Here is a 20,161-nt window from a genome sequence, read left to right as displayed (position 1 = left end):
TAGAAAATGTTATATGCCTCAATATTTGTAGAAGCTTGTGGAATAGTTTTAAGTTTCTTCATGTGTCATCTATAAAGAGCTTGCCAATGGTTCACCTAAATTTACCCATGCCATGCGATTGTGGAAATGTGAGACTTTTTCAATTTAATCAAAATAGCTTTGTATCAAAGTTGCATTATCCCCAACTTCCTCTCACAACAAGCATGAAACTTTATTTTGCATTTTTGTGGTACTACCTATGAGGGTTTTGTGACGTGTACAAAGACGTAAATTAGTTTTGTACCGGTTTGTAATGAGTATAGGTCACGATTATTATTAACAATTATATTTTACAAATTCTCTTTACAATCAATGTGTTACATTCACCTTGCTCAAGTTACTTAAATCTTTACATATATGGAAAACAAACACGTAACTTTTTCATGTTTCTAAATGAACGCTAAACTTTCCTTTCTTGTAAAGATAATAATAGTAAAGATACGAAGTATTCTTTAAGTTTCCTAGTAAAAGAAATGCCCATACAAAGCTTCCTTGCATGAGCACATCAATGGTTTGCATTTACAAAGAGATTAGAAACTAGAGCTATAAAATTTAAAAAGCTAGATGTGATGAAAATAGACCCAAATGTGGGCTTATGCTCATTTTCTTTGTAGACAGTAAACTTATGCAATGTTCCAGTTCAAATGGTATGGCCAGAATGTGCACTCATTTTGACGATTGAAGTGTGATCTCTACTCCTAGCATATATTCCAGGTCAAATGGTATGGCCAGAATGTGCACTAATTTTGACAATTGAAGTGTGATCTCTACTCCTAGCATATATTTTTGTGCTTCGGTGGGACCTGTATAAAAATTGAGTGCAGCAGGACCCTGAAGAAATCCTCTGATTGAAGAGCTCGATTGTAGCTGCAAACTTGGCATGTATCCTGATGCTCACAAAAATTGTCCTGAGTCTTAAAAATTGATCAGGGCGATGATATGGATACATCATCTATTCTTGCAACAATCTCCTCTGGTATAATCTTTGCCGCTGCAGTCTTGATTCCGTCCTGGGCCTTCTTATTCTATGGTAAAAGCACGTCATCAGTAGCATACCAATCATGAGAACCGCCATGCCTGTCACAATCATGACCCCTTCAGAAATTCTACTGAGATGCTGCTCTGCAAACCCATCGCCCATTGTCTTTAATTCCTGTGTCCCCTATAGTCACTTTCAGCAAGTTTCATTAGAGGTAAAGAGATTCTAATAGGCTTCCGCTCTGCATATTTCAGCCAGTCTTTCAAACAACAAATAATACGACAACAAATACATTGAATGTGCACACCAAGCAGCTACAACTGGATTTTCCCCTGTAAGATATGAAGACATATACTGAAGCCACTTCTTACTTGCATAGATGAATTGAATTTGAATGTGCTACACAGAGGACAGCCATCGAAAAGTCTAGGAGGAACCATTAGGGATGCTTGTTGGTCCTGAAAAATATTTACAGCATACTCATACAGTTTGACATCAAGACTGTTCAGATGAAGAATTTCCTCCACAAGTGAGTTTCCAACCTTAGTCCGCATCTGTTACCAACAATAAAAATATTAGGCCTGAATCAGTTGTCTCACTTTATTCATGTAAACAAGCAAAAGAAATAAAATAAATCACTAGGCAGTCAAACCTCTGGTGAGTATTTGATAGGAGTGATATTTTTCAGAGAGACTCTTTTGCGAGATAATTGACCACGCCGCAGAGTTCTGACACATGAATGATATGTGCCCAACAAGCCCTGCAAAATTGTTGCAAGTTCCAAAAAATGATATTATAGTCCAGATTTTCTAAGTAAGGTCCTTTTGCTAAGACAGGTCAGAGTTTTTTCTCACCTGCTCTTGCCTTGATAAAGCTATGAAACGGCTCTCTGATGAAATTGAGGGAACCTGATAGCCTGTAAATAGAAGGGAACCAATCTTTAATAGCAGAAAATCTCATTCAAAAGCGCATTCCAAGCTGAAGTACATTTTATCAATGTCTGCCTGGGATGCTGGGACCTGGACACCAAAAAATTAATGACTGCATATATGTATAGATACCAACCAAAAGCTTGGCATTTGATCCAAAATTAGAATAGCGAGCAGAACAACCCTACATGCACTCTAGAGTTCACCAACAAAGCCTGAGACCATAGCGCTGTACTAATCAGCATTAATACATGCACGTGCAGGTTCATTGCTACAAACTAAATTAACTTCATTGTGATAGATCTGTATCGCTGAGCCTTCAATCTTGATGTTTGATTAGTCATTTGTAATTGGTACATGACTCACTAGAGACCCATGAGTGATTGTAAATCTTAGTACAAACAGTTTTATGGACATATGGAGGAGTTTATTTCCATACACCAACAATAAGAACACAAACATTCCCCTTTTCTGAAAGAGGTGGTGCCTACCCATATGTGACTGGGTGGACAACTATGTCCATATCTATGGCATTGGAAGCTACACAAACCACTGGATGGCACCGAGAAGGGATGAAATGAATGGAATTCTGGGGTATAAAAGCTGCTGATATACCAGAAGATACATGTGAGATCAGAAAACTTGTAAGAAAGAAGATGCTTCAGAAAATATAGCAAGACCTAGGTGCAAAATTACAATTCTATAACCAGGAAATTAATCCAATGGATAGCTATGGGATGCAAAAATACCTAGTCTTCCCATGTTCAAAAGGCATCTAATATGCAAAATGAGAACCATATCACATGATCTGGAAGTGGAGAAGGGAGGTGGACAAGACGGAGGATCCCAAGAAAAAATATATAGAATCTGCCCCATAGGAGATGTGCAAAATGAGCAGCACGTACTCTTAAGATGCCAGGCCTACCCACACATCAGAGAAAGATATGATGACAGCAGAGGCAGCTGAGAAATCTATTGGAATAGCCAGCTACAAAGCTAGGAAGCTATCTGAAAGAAGTTTTGGAACTTCAAACAAAGTACTTGAGCTAGCACAAAAACCAGCCTGACAAGTACTAACTAAATAGCAGTCTATAGTATTCTATTCACCGGATGTAAAAGGTCAGTGTTTGTTGATAGTGATCATCAGTCCCATAGATCCTGAAGGGTCTCAAAAGGACTTTAATAAAATTATATCATATCAACTCTCTCTCTCTCTCTCTCTCTCTCTCTCTCTCTCTCTCCCTCTGAGCCAGCGACTTGACAGACTCGGCAGAGGACGGGCACACACATCATGCTTGGGGACATCCCATCCATGTTCCGGACTGCAGCACAGCCAACAGGGGTTACAGTGGCCCTTGTCAGACGCAGAGCCATTGCCAGGAGGCCAAGATGGGCCACATCCGTAGATAGCCGTCAATGTTCTACCTCTGACCTCATGCCAGCCCTAGCCGACACTGGGCCTATCATGAGCTCCCCCTTTTTTGGGGCCTTCCAGTATCTGATGTATCTGACCAAACTTGGATAGTGATGATGATGATGATGTTATGACTATGTAGTACTTAGTATTTAGCATGGGTGGTGATGCTTGTTTAGTAGCTCCACCCTTTCAGCTTATTGTATCAAGTTTCTCACAGTCTCATAGACCCATCGGTCTTCCGAAGACTTTAATAATCTCTCTCTCTCTCTCTCTCTCTCTCTCTCTCTCTCTCTCTAGCCGTCACTTAGTCGCTCAGCCTCTGTTAGCAGCTCATCGCTCAACCCTTCGCTTAGCTCCATTGCTCAGCTCTCTCTTTGGCCCCGTCAGCAAGTCGCCATTAAGGCTCTATCACAAGTCGTCGTCATTTAGCAGGTCGTCGTCAAAAGGGGGTTGCGCCACCAAAGAAAGCAAAAGTAGGTCGCAGGTTCCAAAAGGGTCGACCGCTAGTAAACCCTAACTCCACCGCCAGTCAACAGGTTTGAAGTAGCTCCAAACAACATTTCTGGTTCAGCTCACTCCGAGGTACAAGCATAAGTCTTTCTTTTCCCTTCCCTAACTCCAAAGCTGGGCTTAAACTCCTAGCCCAGCCCGGGGGTTAGCCCAGTCAAGAGTTTGTCACACATGGCCAACATAGAGTGGCCTAACCTCTCCTTGAATGCCCCTTTACCCCAATGACTTCAACCAGTACAATTCGATACTTCACAATTGGAGCTAAGAAACCCTCTCCATATGCGCATACATTCTACCAAGGAGGCACGAATCATCCCACCATTGGTACAATGAGCAGATTCTTTCCTACAGCAGGAGGTGAGAGAGTTAAAGATGCAATTGGCAGCTCTGGCAGCTAGACTCCTGGTTCTTGAAGGACCAGGCAAGCAGGCAGTAATAGATGAGGTAGTGAAAGCTTGCAAGGCTTCTTCTCCTACCCCTCAACTATCTCTACAATCAAAGATCTTGTGCACACTGAAGTACAAACAGTTAAGGAAGAAGTGACTATGGAGGTTGATACAAAGGCAAACAAAAGTGACATAAGAGACCAAGGAACATGAAGCCATATGTGTCAATGCATTGAAGATTAGAGTGAGAGGACTCCCTGAAGGTTGGTATAAAGAGGACAACTCTTTTAATGAGAATTTAGTACATGTCAAAGTAGCCATGCCCAACATTGAATGCAGGCTTGATGATGATGGTGGTGGTGGAGCAACTAATATTCAACATGGTATTATCACGCTCGAATCGCAAGTTTTTGTGTCAAGCTTTTCCACCAATCTTACAAGTTGAAAGGGACCAAGGTATGGGTAGTATACCATGAAGGCATAGCAATCAAAAGACTCTCAGTCTTAAACTGATGTATGGCTGATTATGTGTTTGTTTTCCTAGTCTACTATGTAGGTGCTCTAAATAACTGGAGCTCCTCTTTTTGCACTCCTTGGGAGCTGCCATGTCCCCTACTAGATGGGTCTTTTTGCAGTCCCATAGACCTTTTGGTCTCCCATGGACATTAATAGACTCTCTCTCTCTCTCTCTCTCTCTCTCTCTCTCTCTCTCTGGATACATGATCTCATTATCTATAATGGTCTTGATAGATGTTCCGCTTCAAGTGGTTTCACGTGCTTTTCACATGGGGGAGGCTCCAGCGTTGTTGATTACATCATGGGATCCCCTGCCTTCACATCTCACATCACTGACTTCACTGTAGCACCTCTCCCTCCAGGAGCTGATCATACCTATTTTTTCTTTAGCATCTCCACCCCCCTTCGCATAGCACCTTCCACCCCACTGAGTGCTTACTCCACCTACCACGATATACACTTTGACTGGGATCACTCACCTACTTACTCTGGCCGTCTGTACATACTTCTCGCTTATATTGACTTCATACCTCTTTTAGAGGATCGTGTTGCCCTTGTCACCCACTCACTACATGAGGCTGCCATTCACGCTTTCTCTGTTTCGTCAACCATAATCCCAAAAGCATGTATTGTGATTGTGGTTAGGCGGGAAACCAGAGGGCTTGACGATGCTTGCATACTATGAGGCCTAGAGGCTTTGGGTCTAGGGTCACGCCCAGGCCTAGACATTGGAGGTTTCCAGAGAGTGATCTTCAGTATGATGAAAAAAGAAAGGGGGATCACTGCTGCAAAAGCGTGGCTGGGAGGAAATGAGCAGAAGCCCTCAGATTGAGGGGATGTCACATTGGTATCAGAACTAGAGTTTGATGATTTGGAAGCGCAAGTACAAAGGTGGAGGTGAAGAGTCGACTGTCGTGCGACCTACAGCATTAGTTCCGTGATGCAGCCTAGAACGATGAGCTCTGGAGAACCATGCGCACTTGAATGTAATACTGGACTTAGGCTACTAGTACTTGAGTGCAGCAAAGTCACGATAGTCGAAGCTTGATTGAGTGCAATGAAGTCACCTGCATATAGGAGCAAGGGTCCGCGAATCGGCGAGACAGAAAGTAGACAGTCTAACTAGCAGCATATGATGGATTGTATAGCCGTAGAATCTCTCAATCCCTGTCTGCTCACTGACCTGCTTTGAATTGTCTATCGGAATCCGAGCCGCCCCTGGAGTCTAGACCTATGAGATCCGCAACACTGATGCTTTGGTCTCGATCGTGCAGTAATGATGACGACTGCACGCAGCCTTGGAAATTGAAAAGCTTCGAAGTTCAGACCCATAGGCCGTAGCCTTCTCAAGCTTGCAGCGCTCCGGAGTCCCCGCTGCACAACTGTATTTAGCAGTAGTACTTATGAGAGATTTGAGTAATGTGAGGGAATTGGCTCTATATACCATGCACAGCAACTGTAGCTTGTATGAGGCTGTCGCCGCGTCATGAAAGGTTTGAAAAACCTTTATTTAAAAAAAAAAGGTAACCACGTCATCCAAAGGTTGAAAAACCTTTGGAAAAAAGCCACCTCATCAGAGCGTTTCTACCCCCTCTTAAGTCATAAGCCCCCCCCTCTCTTTTCAAAGTCTTTTCATCCCATTCTTCTTTCCGAACTCCTTCACCTCGCCAAATTGAAAGAAGAAGGTGTCGAGGAGTTCGAAGTTCTTCATCAAGGGAAATGGAAGAAGCGGGATCGAAGGATTGTGAATTGAAAGAAGTGAGCAGGCCCGAATCAAACAAAGCGAGACGAATTTCAAGAAGAATCCAATGCCTCGAACAAATACTAGGGAAGTGGGCATCACATTTTTCTCTCTGACATAAAGCGCTTTGCTTTATAATTTTTGAAAAATATACGTCTTTATAATGACCACTCCAAAAAGGGATGGTATGATTAGGGAGGCTGAGAAAAGGGCTAGAAAGGGAAAAGCAATAGTTGGAGAGGAAACACATGAGGAGGTGCAAATTGAAAATCAAGAGGATAATGTGGAAATGGAGGATATTGATTACGATGATTATAGAATTCTGTAAACGAAATTCACTAAACTTGAAACTCGAACGCAAAATATAGAAACACAGCTAGGAGATATCATTGAAACACTAAAAACCCTAGCTGAAGCTATAACTAAGATATCTGATTCTCAATCGGTATCTATTACTGAAAAATCACCGGTTCCTCCTAATCAAGTTGAGAGGTCCACCTCTCGACTTAGAGAAACCTCGAACATCCTTAAGGACTTAAAACCGCCAATTTTCAATGGGGAAGAAAAGGAGTGTAATAAAGATGCAATTAATGCGTTCTTGCAAAAGTGGCAAGACTTCCACCGATTCAGGAATATACTTCCTAAAAATCAAGTCGTGGAAGCAAGTCTTTCCCTTCGAAATAAAGCCTATAAATGGTGGATGAGCCTCAAGGAGAGTGATAGAATTTCTAGGTATTGGACTGAGTTTGAACAAGCCTTCCTAAAAGAGTTTTTAACGAAAAATGAATTAGAAAGAGCGTGGGAGGCTTGGGACAATTGCATTATGGGTGAAAACACTCTAGTCCAATACATAGTGAACTATAGGGAGGCAGTCCTTAAGTTGAAGGGAATTGATGAATTCCAAAAGATAAGGGGTTTCGTGAGAGGTCTCAAAGACACTTATAAGGTTGAGGTGAAAAGAAATTCTCCAAAAACCTTTGAGGAAGCCATTAAGTATGCCCAAATATACAATGATACGACGAGGAAATTCAGAGTTGGAACTTCAGAGTGAATAGGTTTTGTTCCAAAGTTCAATAAATTTTCCAATTTGAAAAGGAAGGGGCAATTTAAGAAGGAGGTTCCTCAGGCACCACCTAAGAAACCTCAACACAAAATTATCCTCTCTTGAAGAAAGAGGATTATGAAAGAGCCAGGCAAGAAAATATTTGCTTCAAATGTTTGGGCAAAGACCATGCTGCTTGGAACTGCCCTAAAAATAAACCAGCGAGAGCTAAAGCCCCAAATAGACCTCCACAAAGACAAGTGCATGCAGTGCAAGTGTTGCCGCTTAATGGTACTGAAAGGTACACTGAGGTAGAGGTCTATCATGAGGATAGCACCCACATGTGCTGTCTATCATCGGCAATGTGGCAGCCCACCTTTGGTCCTCGTGATTTAATGAGGATGCATGGAAAAATTAAGGGGCAAAGAGTAAGAGGGATGGTCGATGATAGTGCATATCTTTAGAGGGTCTTAATTTATTCTTGATTTATGAATAGTGTCTTAAGGCCATATCTAGGGAAATTTGCTATAGTATTTCTATTTCTAGACGATATCCTTATTTATAGTAAAACCAGAAAAAAACATTTTAAACATTTGCGGAAAGTGTTCCAGCTGCTTAGGGATAATTCACTCTTTGCTAAAGAATCCAAATGTGAATTCTTTGCAAAAGAAGTGAAATACCTGGGACATATAATATCCCAAGAAGGGGTACGTATGGACCTTGACAAAGTAAGGGCCATATTGGAATGGCCACATCCTACAAATTTAGAAGAATTACAAATATTCTTAGGTTTGTCAGGATTCTATAGGAGATTCATCCAAGATAACGCTAGAATTGCTATTCCGATGACGGACCAGCTTAAGGGAAGGGAAGCACCGTCATATGGGATGAACCTCAAAAGAGAAGTTTTGAAAAATGAAAGGTAGCTATAGCAGCAGCTTTTGTCTTAAAAGTAGTGGATCCCAATGAACCATTCGTGGTTGAGACAAATGCCAGTGATTTTGCTGTTGGGACGGTACTTATACAAAAAGGTCGACTAGTGGCTTTTGAAAGCAAAAAGTTAGATCATGCCCAACGGAATTACTCAACATATAAGAAGGAACTATATGCTATAGTCTATGCTTTAAAAAAGTGGAGGCACTATTTATATGGTGCAAAATTTGAGATCATCTTTGATCAGGAGAGCATTAAGTGGATTTGTAATCAACTAGAGCTTAAAGGTAGAAAAGCTAGATGGGCTGAGTTAATGCAAGAGTTTGATATACAATTGACATATAGGAAAGGGAAGTTCAAGGTGGTAGCAGACTCTCTTAGCCGAATGCCAATTGTTAATTAATTGAGTTTTACTCAATTTCAGAATGATTTCCTAGAGTCCTTAAAGGGGAAATGTTTGATCCTCACTTCTCTGAAATATGAAAAGCAATTAAAAATAGGGATCCAACTAATCGAGAGGCTTTCACTGACGAGTCACATGAAAATGGCGACACACCACAAGTTGGTGATAAAGGACTAATGTGGAAAAAATATACTATTGAAGATGGCTACCTGCTCTACAAGGGTAGAGTATGTGTCCCGGATGATAATGACATTAGGCACCAAATCCTTTCCAGAATTATCCAGGCTATTTGTGGAGCATATCTATAGACTGTATGGGCTACCAGCCGGTATTGTTAGTGACCGGGATAGCAAATTTAACAGCCATTTTTGGAGGGCTGTGTTTAAGAGGTTGGAAACCTCATTGAATATGAGCACCACGGATCATCCACAGAGTGATGGTCAAACTGAAAGGGTCAATCAGATCATTGAGGATATGCTTCGAGCATATGTAAGTAAATGGCAAACTAATTGGGAACAGTATTTGCCCATATTAGAATTTGCATATAACAGTGCCAAACATTCAGCTACAAGTTTTAGTCCATTCATGATGATGTATGGATTTCAACCAAGAGCCCCAATGACAGTGGGACTCGAAAAAGAGAAGGTTTAAGCGGCCAAAGACTTTCTTGAGGATATGAATCAAACGCTTAAGTTAGCTAAAGATAGCATAAGAAGAGCTCAAGATAGAGCACGAAGTTATGCAAACCCCCACCATAGAAAGTTGAAGTTTGAAGTAAATGAGAAAGTCTACCTTAAGGTACCTGAATCTTCAGAATCTCTAAAGACAGGTAAATGTCTGAAGTTGTCTCCACGTATTGTGGATCGTTCACAATACTTAAGAGGATTGGAGAACTTGCTTACAAATTAGCCTTACCTGAGGGATGTAGAGTACATCCAGTTTTTCATGTTAGTAGGCTAAAAAGAAAATTAGGAGATGATGATAATCTCATTGGAAATGAAGTCCTAGTTGAACTCATTGAACCCGCATCTTTACCACATGAACCAGAAAGAATTTTAGATAGATAAGAAAAAAGAACGCGACATACTATATGGCAAGAATGTCTGGTTAAGTGGAAAGATAGATTTGAAGAGAGTTCAACATGGGAAAGGGTAAGCAGTCTCCAAAGGAGGTTTCCCAATTTTGTTTTCGAGGACGTAAACCATTCATAAAGGGAAGGGAATGTTATGTTAGCCATAATCCCGGAACCATATATTGTGATTGTGGTTAGGTGGGAAACCAGAGGGCTTGACGATGCTTGCATACTATGAGGCCTAAAGGGTTTGGGTCTAGGGTCACGCCTAGGCCTAGACATTAATTAAGAAGTGCAAAGGAAAGCCATGAGGGGGTTAGAAGGGTAAAGTCCCTTGCGGGACACGTGGCACCAAAAGAGGAGGCCACTTTGCAACCATTGGGCTTGGGGGAGGTTTCCAGAGAGCGATCTTCAGCATGATGAAAAAAGAAAGGGGGATCATTGCGAAAGCGCGGCTAGGAGGAAATGAGCAAAAGCCCTCAGATTCAGGGGATGTCACATTCTCCAATACGACCCGCTCCGCCCGTCCTCCACCCCCTGGGACCATACCCTGTAATAGCTGGTACGATGATGAGTGTAAGGCTTCACGCCGTCAGCTCAGATTCGAAACCAAAAACAGTCTTTCAAGCGCACCAAATACACTACGCGAGTACGGTAGATTGGTACGACATTCTCCCACACCACCCACTCCACCTGTCTACCACCCCCTAGGACCGTGCCCTATAATAGCTGGTACGATGATGAGTGTAAGGCTTTACGCCATTAGCTCTAACAAAAAACAGCCTTCCAAAAGCACCAGATACGCTATGCGAGTACCGTAGACTGGTACGGAGAAAGAAACTAGACTTCGTTTGTCGGAACGAGAAGGAGCTACTGAACATTTTGTTTAGTAACAACTCTAAGGACTTCTGGCAGAGATTTCTAGAAGGACGGTCCCCCTCACCACTCATTGACACTCAGATTTGGTTAAATTATGCACGCACACTTTATGACATCCCAAATCAGCCAGTCCCTAACCTCACACATGCCCTATCCCACATCCTGCACCCTCTTCACTAGAGAAGGGGTAAAGGATGCCGTAATGGAACTTCATAATGACTGAGCGAAGGATCATGAGGGGCTATGCACTGAGTTCATTGCATATGGGATTAACCTCCTAGCTCCGATCTTAGCAAAGCTCTTTAATGAAGCTATTTGTTTGGGGTTTCCACACAGTTGGACCATTAACACTATCTCACCCATTCACAAGGCAGGGGATCCCATGAGCCCGGAGAACTACACGACCATTATGATCGGACATGTCATGTCCAAGGTTTATGCATCAGTACTTGACTTCGAGGTTAGCAGATTTGCAGAGTGTCGAGGACTTAGAGCAGCAGGACAAGCCGGATTCCGGCATGATCATGGAACCATGGACCACATTTTCACGCTCAGATGTATCATCGAGGAGGCGAGAGCATGGAAGCAGAGGGTTTATTGTTGCTTTGTGGATTTCTGCAAGGCATTTGACACGGTTCCAAGTGCCCGCCTCATACGGTGCCTACAGGACTTGAGTTATGATCAGGAGATCATTTGGACTGTCATGGCACTTTACGAGAGAGTTTCAGGTAGAGTTTGGGCAGGATCCGAGTGGACAGACAAGATCATGAGCACTATCGGGGTCAAACAAGAGTGTCCTTTATCGCCTACCTTGTTTGGCCCCTACATTAACGAGCTTGAGACAATGATGCAAACACAAGGGGGGTAGGTTGCTCTCTTGCGAGAACGCTGATCCAGATATTGCTCTATGCAAATGACGTGGCTCTCTTGTCTCCCTCAACAGAGAGGCTCCAAAGACACCTAGATGCACTACAGTCCTTTTGTGAGTCTCACGATTTGAAGGTCAACCTAGGTAAAACCAAGGTCATGATCTTCAATACATCTCGAGCCATCATGCGCCAGGAGCAGTTCACATTTGAGGGGTCACCTGTTGATATAGTTTCATCATACACTTATCTTGGGGTTATCTTTTCCAGACACAGCTTCACTATGAGACCCACGATGCAGACACGCTTGAGTAGAGGGTATGCTTCATTGGCCAGACTAGAGAGGCAGTGCTTCCGCTCACACTTTCAAGATCCGCGCACCAAGGGGTTGCTTTTTGACTCCTTGGTTCACCCAGTGGGGATGTACGGCAGCCCAATTTGGGGGCCAGACTGGTCGGATACAGAGTGGGCCTGTGTGGAGCGGCTACAGGTTCTCATGTTATCACAGATGATTCATGGTAAGCCATCCGTTCCTCACCAGATCATTCACGCTGAGTTTGGGTCACCCCCTTTACAGCTAGATGCTACATTTCATAATAGATATACAGAGGGTGCAATGATGAGGATCAGTTAAGGATGTCTGCCATGGGGCACTCCAGAACAGAAATGCCAAAAGGGTGGGGACTGCGTCTCTTGTGGCGAGAGCCTGATCCAGTGGTGGTGGGAGGCTCGACAACGAGATCCTGATGGTCGTGGCCATCGCGCGGGGCAAAGTGATGCCATCAGCGGATAGTGATCTATGCGCGGAAGTAGTGGGAGTAAGGATAGGGGTCATCATGTATCTGTACCAAGTCAAGGAATATATGGATTACACCTCTGGGCGTAGTAGGCTACCATGGATAGCTCTATCCTCTTCTATGGCACTTGCAGCAAGAGGGGACCGGAGGTGTTGGTATGCACGTATAGAGAGATGGTTTGAGCGACTGGGGCTCCACATGGATAGACTACATCCCTTCCAATACAGCATGGATGCTCCGTTCTCTCCCCTCCTATCACACGAGGTCAACCAGGTTATCTGTGAGGATCTATTACAGCTACACACATTTCTAACTTGGTTGGGACCAAGTGAACTCCCAGTGAAGCTTCGCTTCTACAGAGATCACTTCTTACATATCACAACAGAGGGTTTCATTGACCCACCAGGATACACGCAGATTCACCTACCCCTCGCTAAAGATCTCTCTTGGGCAGTTCCGAGTCTCTTCATATAGACTTTGCATCGAGAGAGGCAAAGCAGAGCGACTACCCAAGGAGAGGAGCATATGCACACTGTGTGACATGCAGGAGGTTGAGACAGAGGAGCATTTCATCTTCAGGTGTCCTGTTTACTATGAGATCCGAGGGCGTTTCTACTGCCTCTTCAGAGATAGCTGTGGGATTTTGGCCCGTTTCCTCTCCTACCCAGACCAGCGGTGTTTGGCAAGTTTCATTCATGAGGTACTTAGACACCGCGAGAGGATACTCCGAGCACGGAGACAGGAGCAGACTTCTTCCTCAACTAATCCCTCTCAAAGCTCTATCACGGAGTTCTTTCAGCCAGATCACATGGACCCCCACAAGACGGGGCCTCAAAATGACTGTGACCCGGAGCCTGTGGCCCGACAACTCAGACAGAGGGTTGACCAACATTGCACACTTGGGGACATCCCCTCCTTGTTTAGAGTCGGAGCCCAACTAACGGGGGTCACAGTAGCCCTGGTTAGACGTAGAGCTACGACCAGGAGACGTGCCAGGACTGCACCTTTGAGTGGTCGACAACACTCTATTGCCGACTTCATGCCTCCACTGCCTCATCCATCCTGATGTCCTACTGCTGCTGCTGATGATGATGATGATGATGCTGAGATTGATATATAGTCGACCATCGACATGACTATGTTGTACTTAGGACTTAGTACTGCCATTCTGCATTTTTTGCATTTTGCATTGGTATGCATGCTCGTTTAGTAGCTCCACTACCACAGCTCGGATGCTTGTTTAGTAGCTCCACTACCACAGCTCGTTGTATCAGGATTTTCACAGTCTCATAGACCCATCGGTCTTCCGAAGACTTTAATAAACTTTCTTTCTTTCTTTCTTTCTTTCTTTCTCATTCGAAGCACCAGTGCTATGCTTTGGCTTTTGAGTCCCAACTCTTAGTTTGCTTCAGCTTGTATTTGATTTTGCTTGAGCTCTTTAGCAGCATAGCATAGCTTAGTACTCAGCAAGGGCCCTAGCGCACCTTCTTGGTGTACTTCTGTCCCATAGGCCCGTGAGGCCTCCCATGGACATTAATATATTTTTCTTTCTCAACATATAAAAGGCATCTAATTTGCAAAATCACATGATCTCAAGGTAAAGAGGGGTAGATGGGCAAGACCTAGGATCCCTAGAGAGAAAAGAACCTGCAAAATCTGCCCCACAGGGAAGGTAGAAAATAAACAGCATGTACTCCTGAGATGTAGAGCCTACACACCCATTATCGAAGGCTATGGGGGCAGCAGAGATCTAAAAAGTCTACTGGAGCAGAAAGTACTGGGACTAGTACACAAGCTAGCCCAAGAGTACTCAATACATGATAAGTTTATAATATTTTCTCTCACTGGATGTAAGGGATCACTACTAGTTGATAGTGATCGCCAGTCCCATCGATCCTGAAGGGTTTCACGTGGACTATAATACAATCATCTCTCTCTCTCTCTCTCTCTCTCTCTCTCTCTCTCTCTCTCTCTCAAAGCACTTGATGAATTCAAAGCAGAGAATGCAAAATTCAATAAAAGATATAGCTGCCTTACAAGCCAACATGTGAGGGAAACATACAGAAATTTCTCAGCAAATAAATGAGGGTAAGGCAAAAATGGAGTGGACCGACGTACTCAAGAAGGGCACATCATCCCCAAAAAAGGATTTTTTATCTGATAGACTGCACTTGCACTCATTGCCAAGTCAATTCAGCACTGCTTATGGGACTGCAGACAAGCGAGGATCATTTGGAAAGGGATCGCTAGATTATTGTGCACATTTAAGTGTTCTCCTTTCTTCATGACCTGGGGATCTGTAGCTTGGCTCTCTCTCTCCGGACGTCAGGTGATCTACGAGAGAGATGACTCCTCTTGGGCTATTTCACTTCCTTGTCATCCGTATAGACCACACATGCCTCTGTAGACACTTCTTGGGAGATTCTAGTGAGAATAACAGCGTGGCATATTTGAAGATCCACGTGCACAGAGGTCTTAAGTGGCTCCCAGTCCATCCCGCACATATCATTGGCTAGTATTTAAGTAGGCATGGTGCACACTTTGATGGCCATCTGGGGGAATATGCAGGGATCCTCACGAGCTGTGCCTGCTAGGACTGTCTTCTTCAAAGAATGGAGTGGCTCGCCATTTTTCTTGGAGTTGCCCAAAGGGGTGAGGTGGCATTTTCAACCTCAACCTAGATTTTCTCTACCCCTCTTATGGGAGTTTGATGTTACCCTTTGGGGTTATGTTTTTCATCTCTTCATGATGTATTTCCCCTAGAGCTTTGCTCAGGGAGTTTCTTTCATACTTAATAGAAGTCTATTTTTGGGGGAAAAAATCTCATTGTTCAATCTGCTTGACCAGTCACAAGTTTAGAAAGTGTAGCCTCAAAAGACTAAAGTGCCAACTAACCACATAGGGAATCTGGAAATTTCCATGCACAAAATATTTGAAAAGTTTACCGACAATTGAAGTCGCAAGATGTACCTTTTTCCTGCTTGAACCTTTGATTTTCTAGATAATTCTCAAATGACTCATTAGCAGTTGCCCACTGTGACAATGCTTGTGCACCAACTAGACTTGCAAATGCTGCAGCAGATTCCTCATGCTTCTCAGTAAGCCCCACATACAGCATCTTGCTCAACCGATTCTACATCCCACAAAATTACATCCAAAATCAGAATATACACGAGACATATTTTCCATTCAAGTTATATAATGTTTCAACTACAAAGGCCTTTTCATACAATAAAGCCTAAAACATCTTCAAACAAAAACCTATGGCTGATTGGGCAGACTAAACATCCATCAGAATGGAAATAATATGAAATAGTATTCATTTAAGCCCTAACGATGTTGTCCAAACATACTAGTTCATACTTGAAACCCTAAGGGCTACACAAGAAATGGGGTAAATTAAGGGTCTCCTATGCTGCGAGGACTAAAACTTTAGTGTAGAATTTTGAGCTGGGAGCCTAAGATAGGGTTGTCATCTAAACTCACTTCCTTCTCTTTTCACCCTTCTTCTACTTCCAACACATTTCTTTGTAGTTCATGCCCTCTTCAACTTCCTTACAATTCTTTGTACTGATCATAATCCAATTGCTGAGCTCCTCCTTACCATCCCTTCTCCCAACTCATCCTCTATTTTTGCAAGGTTGATATGTCTAGTTAAATTCTTATATTAGGAAATTTATGCAGGCTTTATCCAGTAAATCTGAGCACTGCAAGCAACAATGAAGATGTGTTTAGACAAAGGCTTCTACATTGCAGTAGCACTGATTTTTGTATAAAACTTCAAAGTACTTATGCCCTTTGGAATCTGCACAAACAGCGAAAGTAAGCAAAGGCACCCATTGTACTGCTAAAGAGAAGCAGAACTTTTCTTCAATTGCAAAAACCAGGTCTATTGCAACCCACAAAAAATTTCCGCAAGGTGAGCAATGGTCTCCTAGAAAAGTAGCCGTCAAGAGAAGGTATGCTCCTTTTGGGGCATGAAATTTGCAGGCTTAAGAATAACAATGCGAGCCTATCAACAATATGGGTTTCTCTAAATGAGAAGGTGCTAACATGTGAGGATCACATTCAGGTCTGCATATGGAAATGTGTCTGTACATCATGTGCATGTTACAAAACAATGGCCTTATAATGAAGGCACGAGGCCTTTAAAACCAGATGTACACATATAATGTAATATAAGAGATGCATGATTCAATCACTTTGACACCACCCTCAAATTCCTAAACTCCTTGATATTATGTCAACTGTGCAAAGCTTAGAGCCCTAATTCCTCTGCAACAAACCTAAGTGTTGATCGAATGGTGGGATATATTTCTCATATTTGTTGAATACATCTGGAACCCAAATATGGTAAATAGGAGAGCTTGCAAATGCCTTGCTGTCACCAAAGATTGTTCAGACCAGAAATATATACCACAGAAAGTTTTCACAATTGCCCTCTTGCCATTGATGTGTACCTCCTTTCACTATGGAATTGCTTCTTAACAGGAACATGCCCAAACTCATCCTCTAAAAACAATACAAACACTGCAGTTTTCGCAGAAACACATAGGATACATTCAATCTGTAATGAGTTTGAGAGTAGAGTTTCTGAAGCCATACAACTGGAAGAACTTTCTATATTTTGGCATTAGGCAGGCATGCAGTTAATGCAAAAAATAGTCTGCAGAAAGCATCATATCCTACTGTGCTAAGAGTAGATTCACGACCCTGTGATATGTGGAAAGCCCATGTCAAATCATCTAAGCCCATTGTTCGAGAAGGACTGTGAGGTGCACCTGGGTCTGAAATCCAAAAAAGGTTGAATATGAAAGCAGCAGACATCAGAAAACCAAGGTGACAGCTTAATCGAGGACAGACAGCTACTCTGCGAAAAATCCCAAAAGAGTTCCTCCACAGGTTCAGATAACACCATCCCTACTTTCCAACAGCAGGCTTACAACAACCGTGTGTAAACCCTGCTTCTGTATCCTTTTGATAGGTGCAAGTTTAGTAATCATTAACACTAAAATCAGCATCATTCTTCATCGAAAAAAAAAATAGCATCATTCACTATCACCCACAGACAGCTCACAAAAAGAAATGTCCCACTCTCGGATCAGGATACAATTATGTGGAGCACAGTAATTAGCATCCTAGAGGTCACTGTAAGTGTGATCTTCATTCTGTTGATGGTGAGCTTAGAGTACAATGTGAGATGAGAAGATGGAGAGAATTAAGTTGCTAAGAGTACTGATGCGAGATGTGGAGATGGGGCTTGAATGAATGAATCAAAAGAATAAGGACCTTTGCCACCCCTAGTGCATGGATGCCAAGCTCAGGGTATTGCTGTATACAGAGGCGTATTCTCTTTGCTGCTTTGAAAAAGGAATTATTGGTTAACCCTGCAACCTGCCATTTAAGCCATGAAAACAAAGCACTCGATGAGTACATGGACACAAAAGAGAACAGTACAAACAACTTCGAATTTTGCTATCATATATTGCAATCTATAATCTTCGTTTTAAATGAATGAGGATGCGTCTCCTGTCTAAAGGAAATGATGCAAAAGAATATGAACGCTTTGCAGACAGCGTTCCTTTTATGCAGAAACTCAAGAGCAGGGCAGGCCCAGCCTAACACCTCTCCAAAAATTTGAAAATCAAATCTGATTTCATTCCTGCAGCGGACCAAGGGATGCAATGGTCACTTGGGTATGTGCCGGTGCAGGCTCACGATTGCAGGGTAGGGACTGCCAGTCCTCTGTTTCAGCAGTATATACGCTTCAAATTTTCACTTATATTAGACCTTATAAATTGGGTGCTGGAATTTTAAGCCCTGTGATGGAGCACACATTTGAGAAAAGGAAAACAGTGTAACCTGAAATGTCGCTCCATTATGCACGAGCTCAAAAACTTCTGGATGCTGAATGAATTCATGCAGAGGCATTGCGATGGAAGACACGTTATAAAAATTTTGAATCTCTGTTGGGATATCCATCAATTTGGCATTCCTTGCATCACGCTGCCAAAACAAAGGTTGCAATCAGAAACCCACGATATGGGATGCCTAGTTTATTGCGTGAGACTTCTCTTTGATAGGCTCAGAAACGTGTAGATGTGTAATTGTACTCTTGCCATGGGTAATTCTTGTAAACGATGTCAAAAGTGTCTTGTATGGAGTCTTAGACCACGTAGCAAGGAAAAAAATGATGATTGAGGCTTGTGCATGGGCGTCCACAGCCTTTCAGGCAAGATTTGAGCAGCAGTTCAAATACCCGTTTAAAAAGGTCCTCCCGCATAAATGGTACCAGGTGTTTCCATGGCCATATGTCTAACGTGCTCGTCGGTGATGAGCTTGATCGCTCGGCGATGGTTTGATTTCTCCCAATTCCCAAAAATCTTGCGGCAACTTCGATCGAGAATTCATATGCGCTGAACACTCGATCCAAAGGATGGCGTAAGTTTGTCACGACAGATGTCTCTTTGGAAAGCAATGTCAAAATGCTATAGTCGTCATGGGTTGTCAGCAGTTTGCAATCCGGATATCTGAAGGATGTCAGAGACGAAATGAAGAAGATGAGCGACATGGACTTCATCACGCGCAGCCGATAAACTTCTAAAAATCATTAGGAGGAAAATCCATTAGAAAGATAAGCTTACCTTGGGTTGAATCTGAGCTTGTCATACGATCGCGGGCATCTTTGCTCTTTGGGATAGAGGTTTTGTAAGAAGCTGCACAAATTGGGATCTAGGTGAGAATCTCATAGAGAATTGAACCGATCGATTTAGGCTATGGAAGGCGTACCACTGATAAAAGGTGCGGCCCCCTGTTCGGGGCACATGCAGGAAATAGAGCAGCTCCGTCAGTTGCTTACTCTCTGAAGCAAAGGATTGGGTGAATTCATCTTGCTGGCGAAATTCCTGAGCTGCCCATTCTGCCACAGTCTGCTCGCAATCCGTGGGGGAACTGAGAGCCGTTCCTGCAAGATACAAGAGAGGAGGATGAAGATGAGGGCAGGAAAAGGATGCGAGATCGAAAGAGCAGAATGGAGGGGGTGAGAAGCAGATACCGGAGGAAACAAGGAAGACGATGCAGAGCGTTTGTAGAATGAGCAGCATCATGTTGATGAGGACGACGATCAGTAAACTACGTTGACTACATCACTCGTATGCAAAGTGTCCACTTGGCATAAATCATCAGAGTTCTCACATTCAAAAATGTCGACGGCCTAGAAGTAGACTAGCTAGCAATCTTAGAGTGCATTCCCACGATATGCTACACGGGCAAAAATGCTGGCATTTGTCAATGCTCAGATGCAGCAGAAAAATGCCCTCTTGGAGACGAAAATCTGAGCTCTCCACCCTAGCATTTCGGGTTTGAAAGCTGCTGGACAAATCCACAACCTGCATTTCGGGCTGAAAGCTGCAAAGACCTATAAAAACGGGCCCCTTGCCTACAACAACTTGCACACAAAGAGAGACCAACCAGCTAAACGCAGGAACGTTCGCCATCCTTTGCTACACAATCGAGCATATTTGCCAGTGTAGCCTGACGCGGGAAAGGCCTCTTACCCTCAGTGCACAGCTTTCCTAGAACCTAAGAAGTCGGCATATTTGCCACCGAATGCCACGACATGCCAAGAGAGCTTGGTCAACCCGCGATTTTAG

General features: G+C 43.1%; 1 protein-coding gene across 3 annotated transcripts; it reads right to left on the bottom strand.

The window, feature by feature from the left end:
- Positions 1–599: 599 nt before the first annotated feature.
- On the bottom strand, positions 600–19,723 carry LOC147894056 (protein-tyrosine sulfotransferase-like). 3 transcript variants are annotated; one of them, XM_087384718.1, is made up of 11 exons: positions 19,564–19,723; positions 19,299–19,473; positions 19,154–19,225; positions 18,769–19,039; positions 18,372–18,515; positions 17,799–17,903; positions 15,480–15,642; positions 1,873–1,934; positions 1,671–1,778; positions 1,390–1,572; positions 600–1,201 (listed from the first exon to the last, which is right to left on the bottom strand). In XM_087384718.1, the coding sequence occupies exons 1-11, from the start codon at positions 19,613–19,615 to the stop codon at positions 992–994; spliced, it is 1,545 nt and encodes a 514-aa protein (XP_087240844.1). In that variant the 5' UTR covers positions 19,616–19,723; the 3' UTR covers positions 600–991. The 3 variants fall into 3 exon arrangements, with proteins under 3 accessions (XP_087240844.1, XP_087240845.1, XP_087240846.1); XM_087384719.1 differs by having other exon boundaries at positions 600–1,116; XM_087384720.1 differs by having other exon boundaries at positions 1,059–1,210.
- Positions 19,724–20,161: the final 438 nt, after the last annotated feature.

The sequence above is a fragment of the Dipteris shenzhenensis genome, chromosome 14, assembly GCF_047967505.1.
Source record: "Dipteris shenzhenensis isolate YYH24624 ecotype China chromosome 14, Dip_SZ_1.0, whole genome shotgun sequence".
Taxonomy (NCBI): Eukaryota; Viridiplantae; Streptophyta; class Polypodiopsida; order Gleicheniales; family Dipteridaceae; genus Dipteris; species Dipteris shenzhenensis.
The sequence above is the reverse complement of the archived record's forward strand: the minus strand, read 5'-3'. Positions and strand labels throughout refer to the sequence as shown.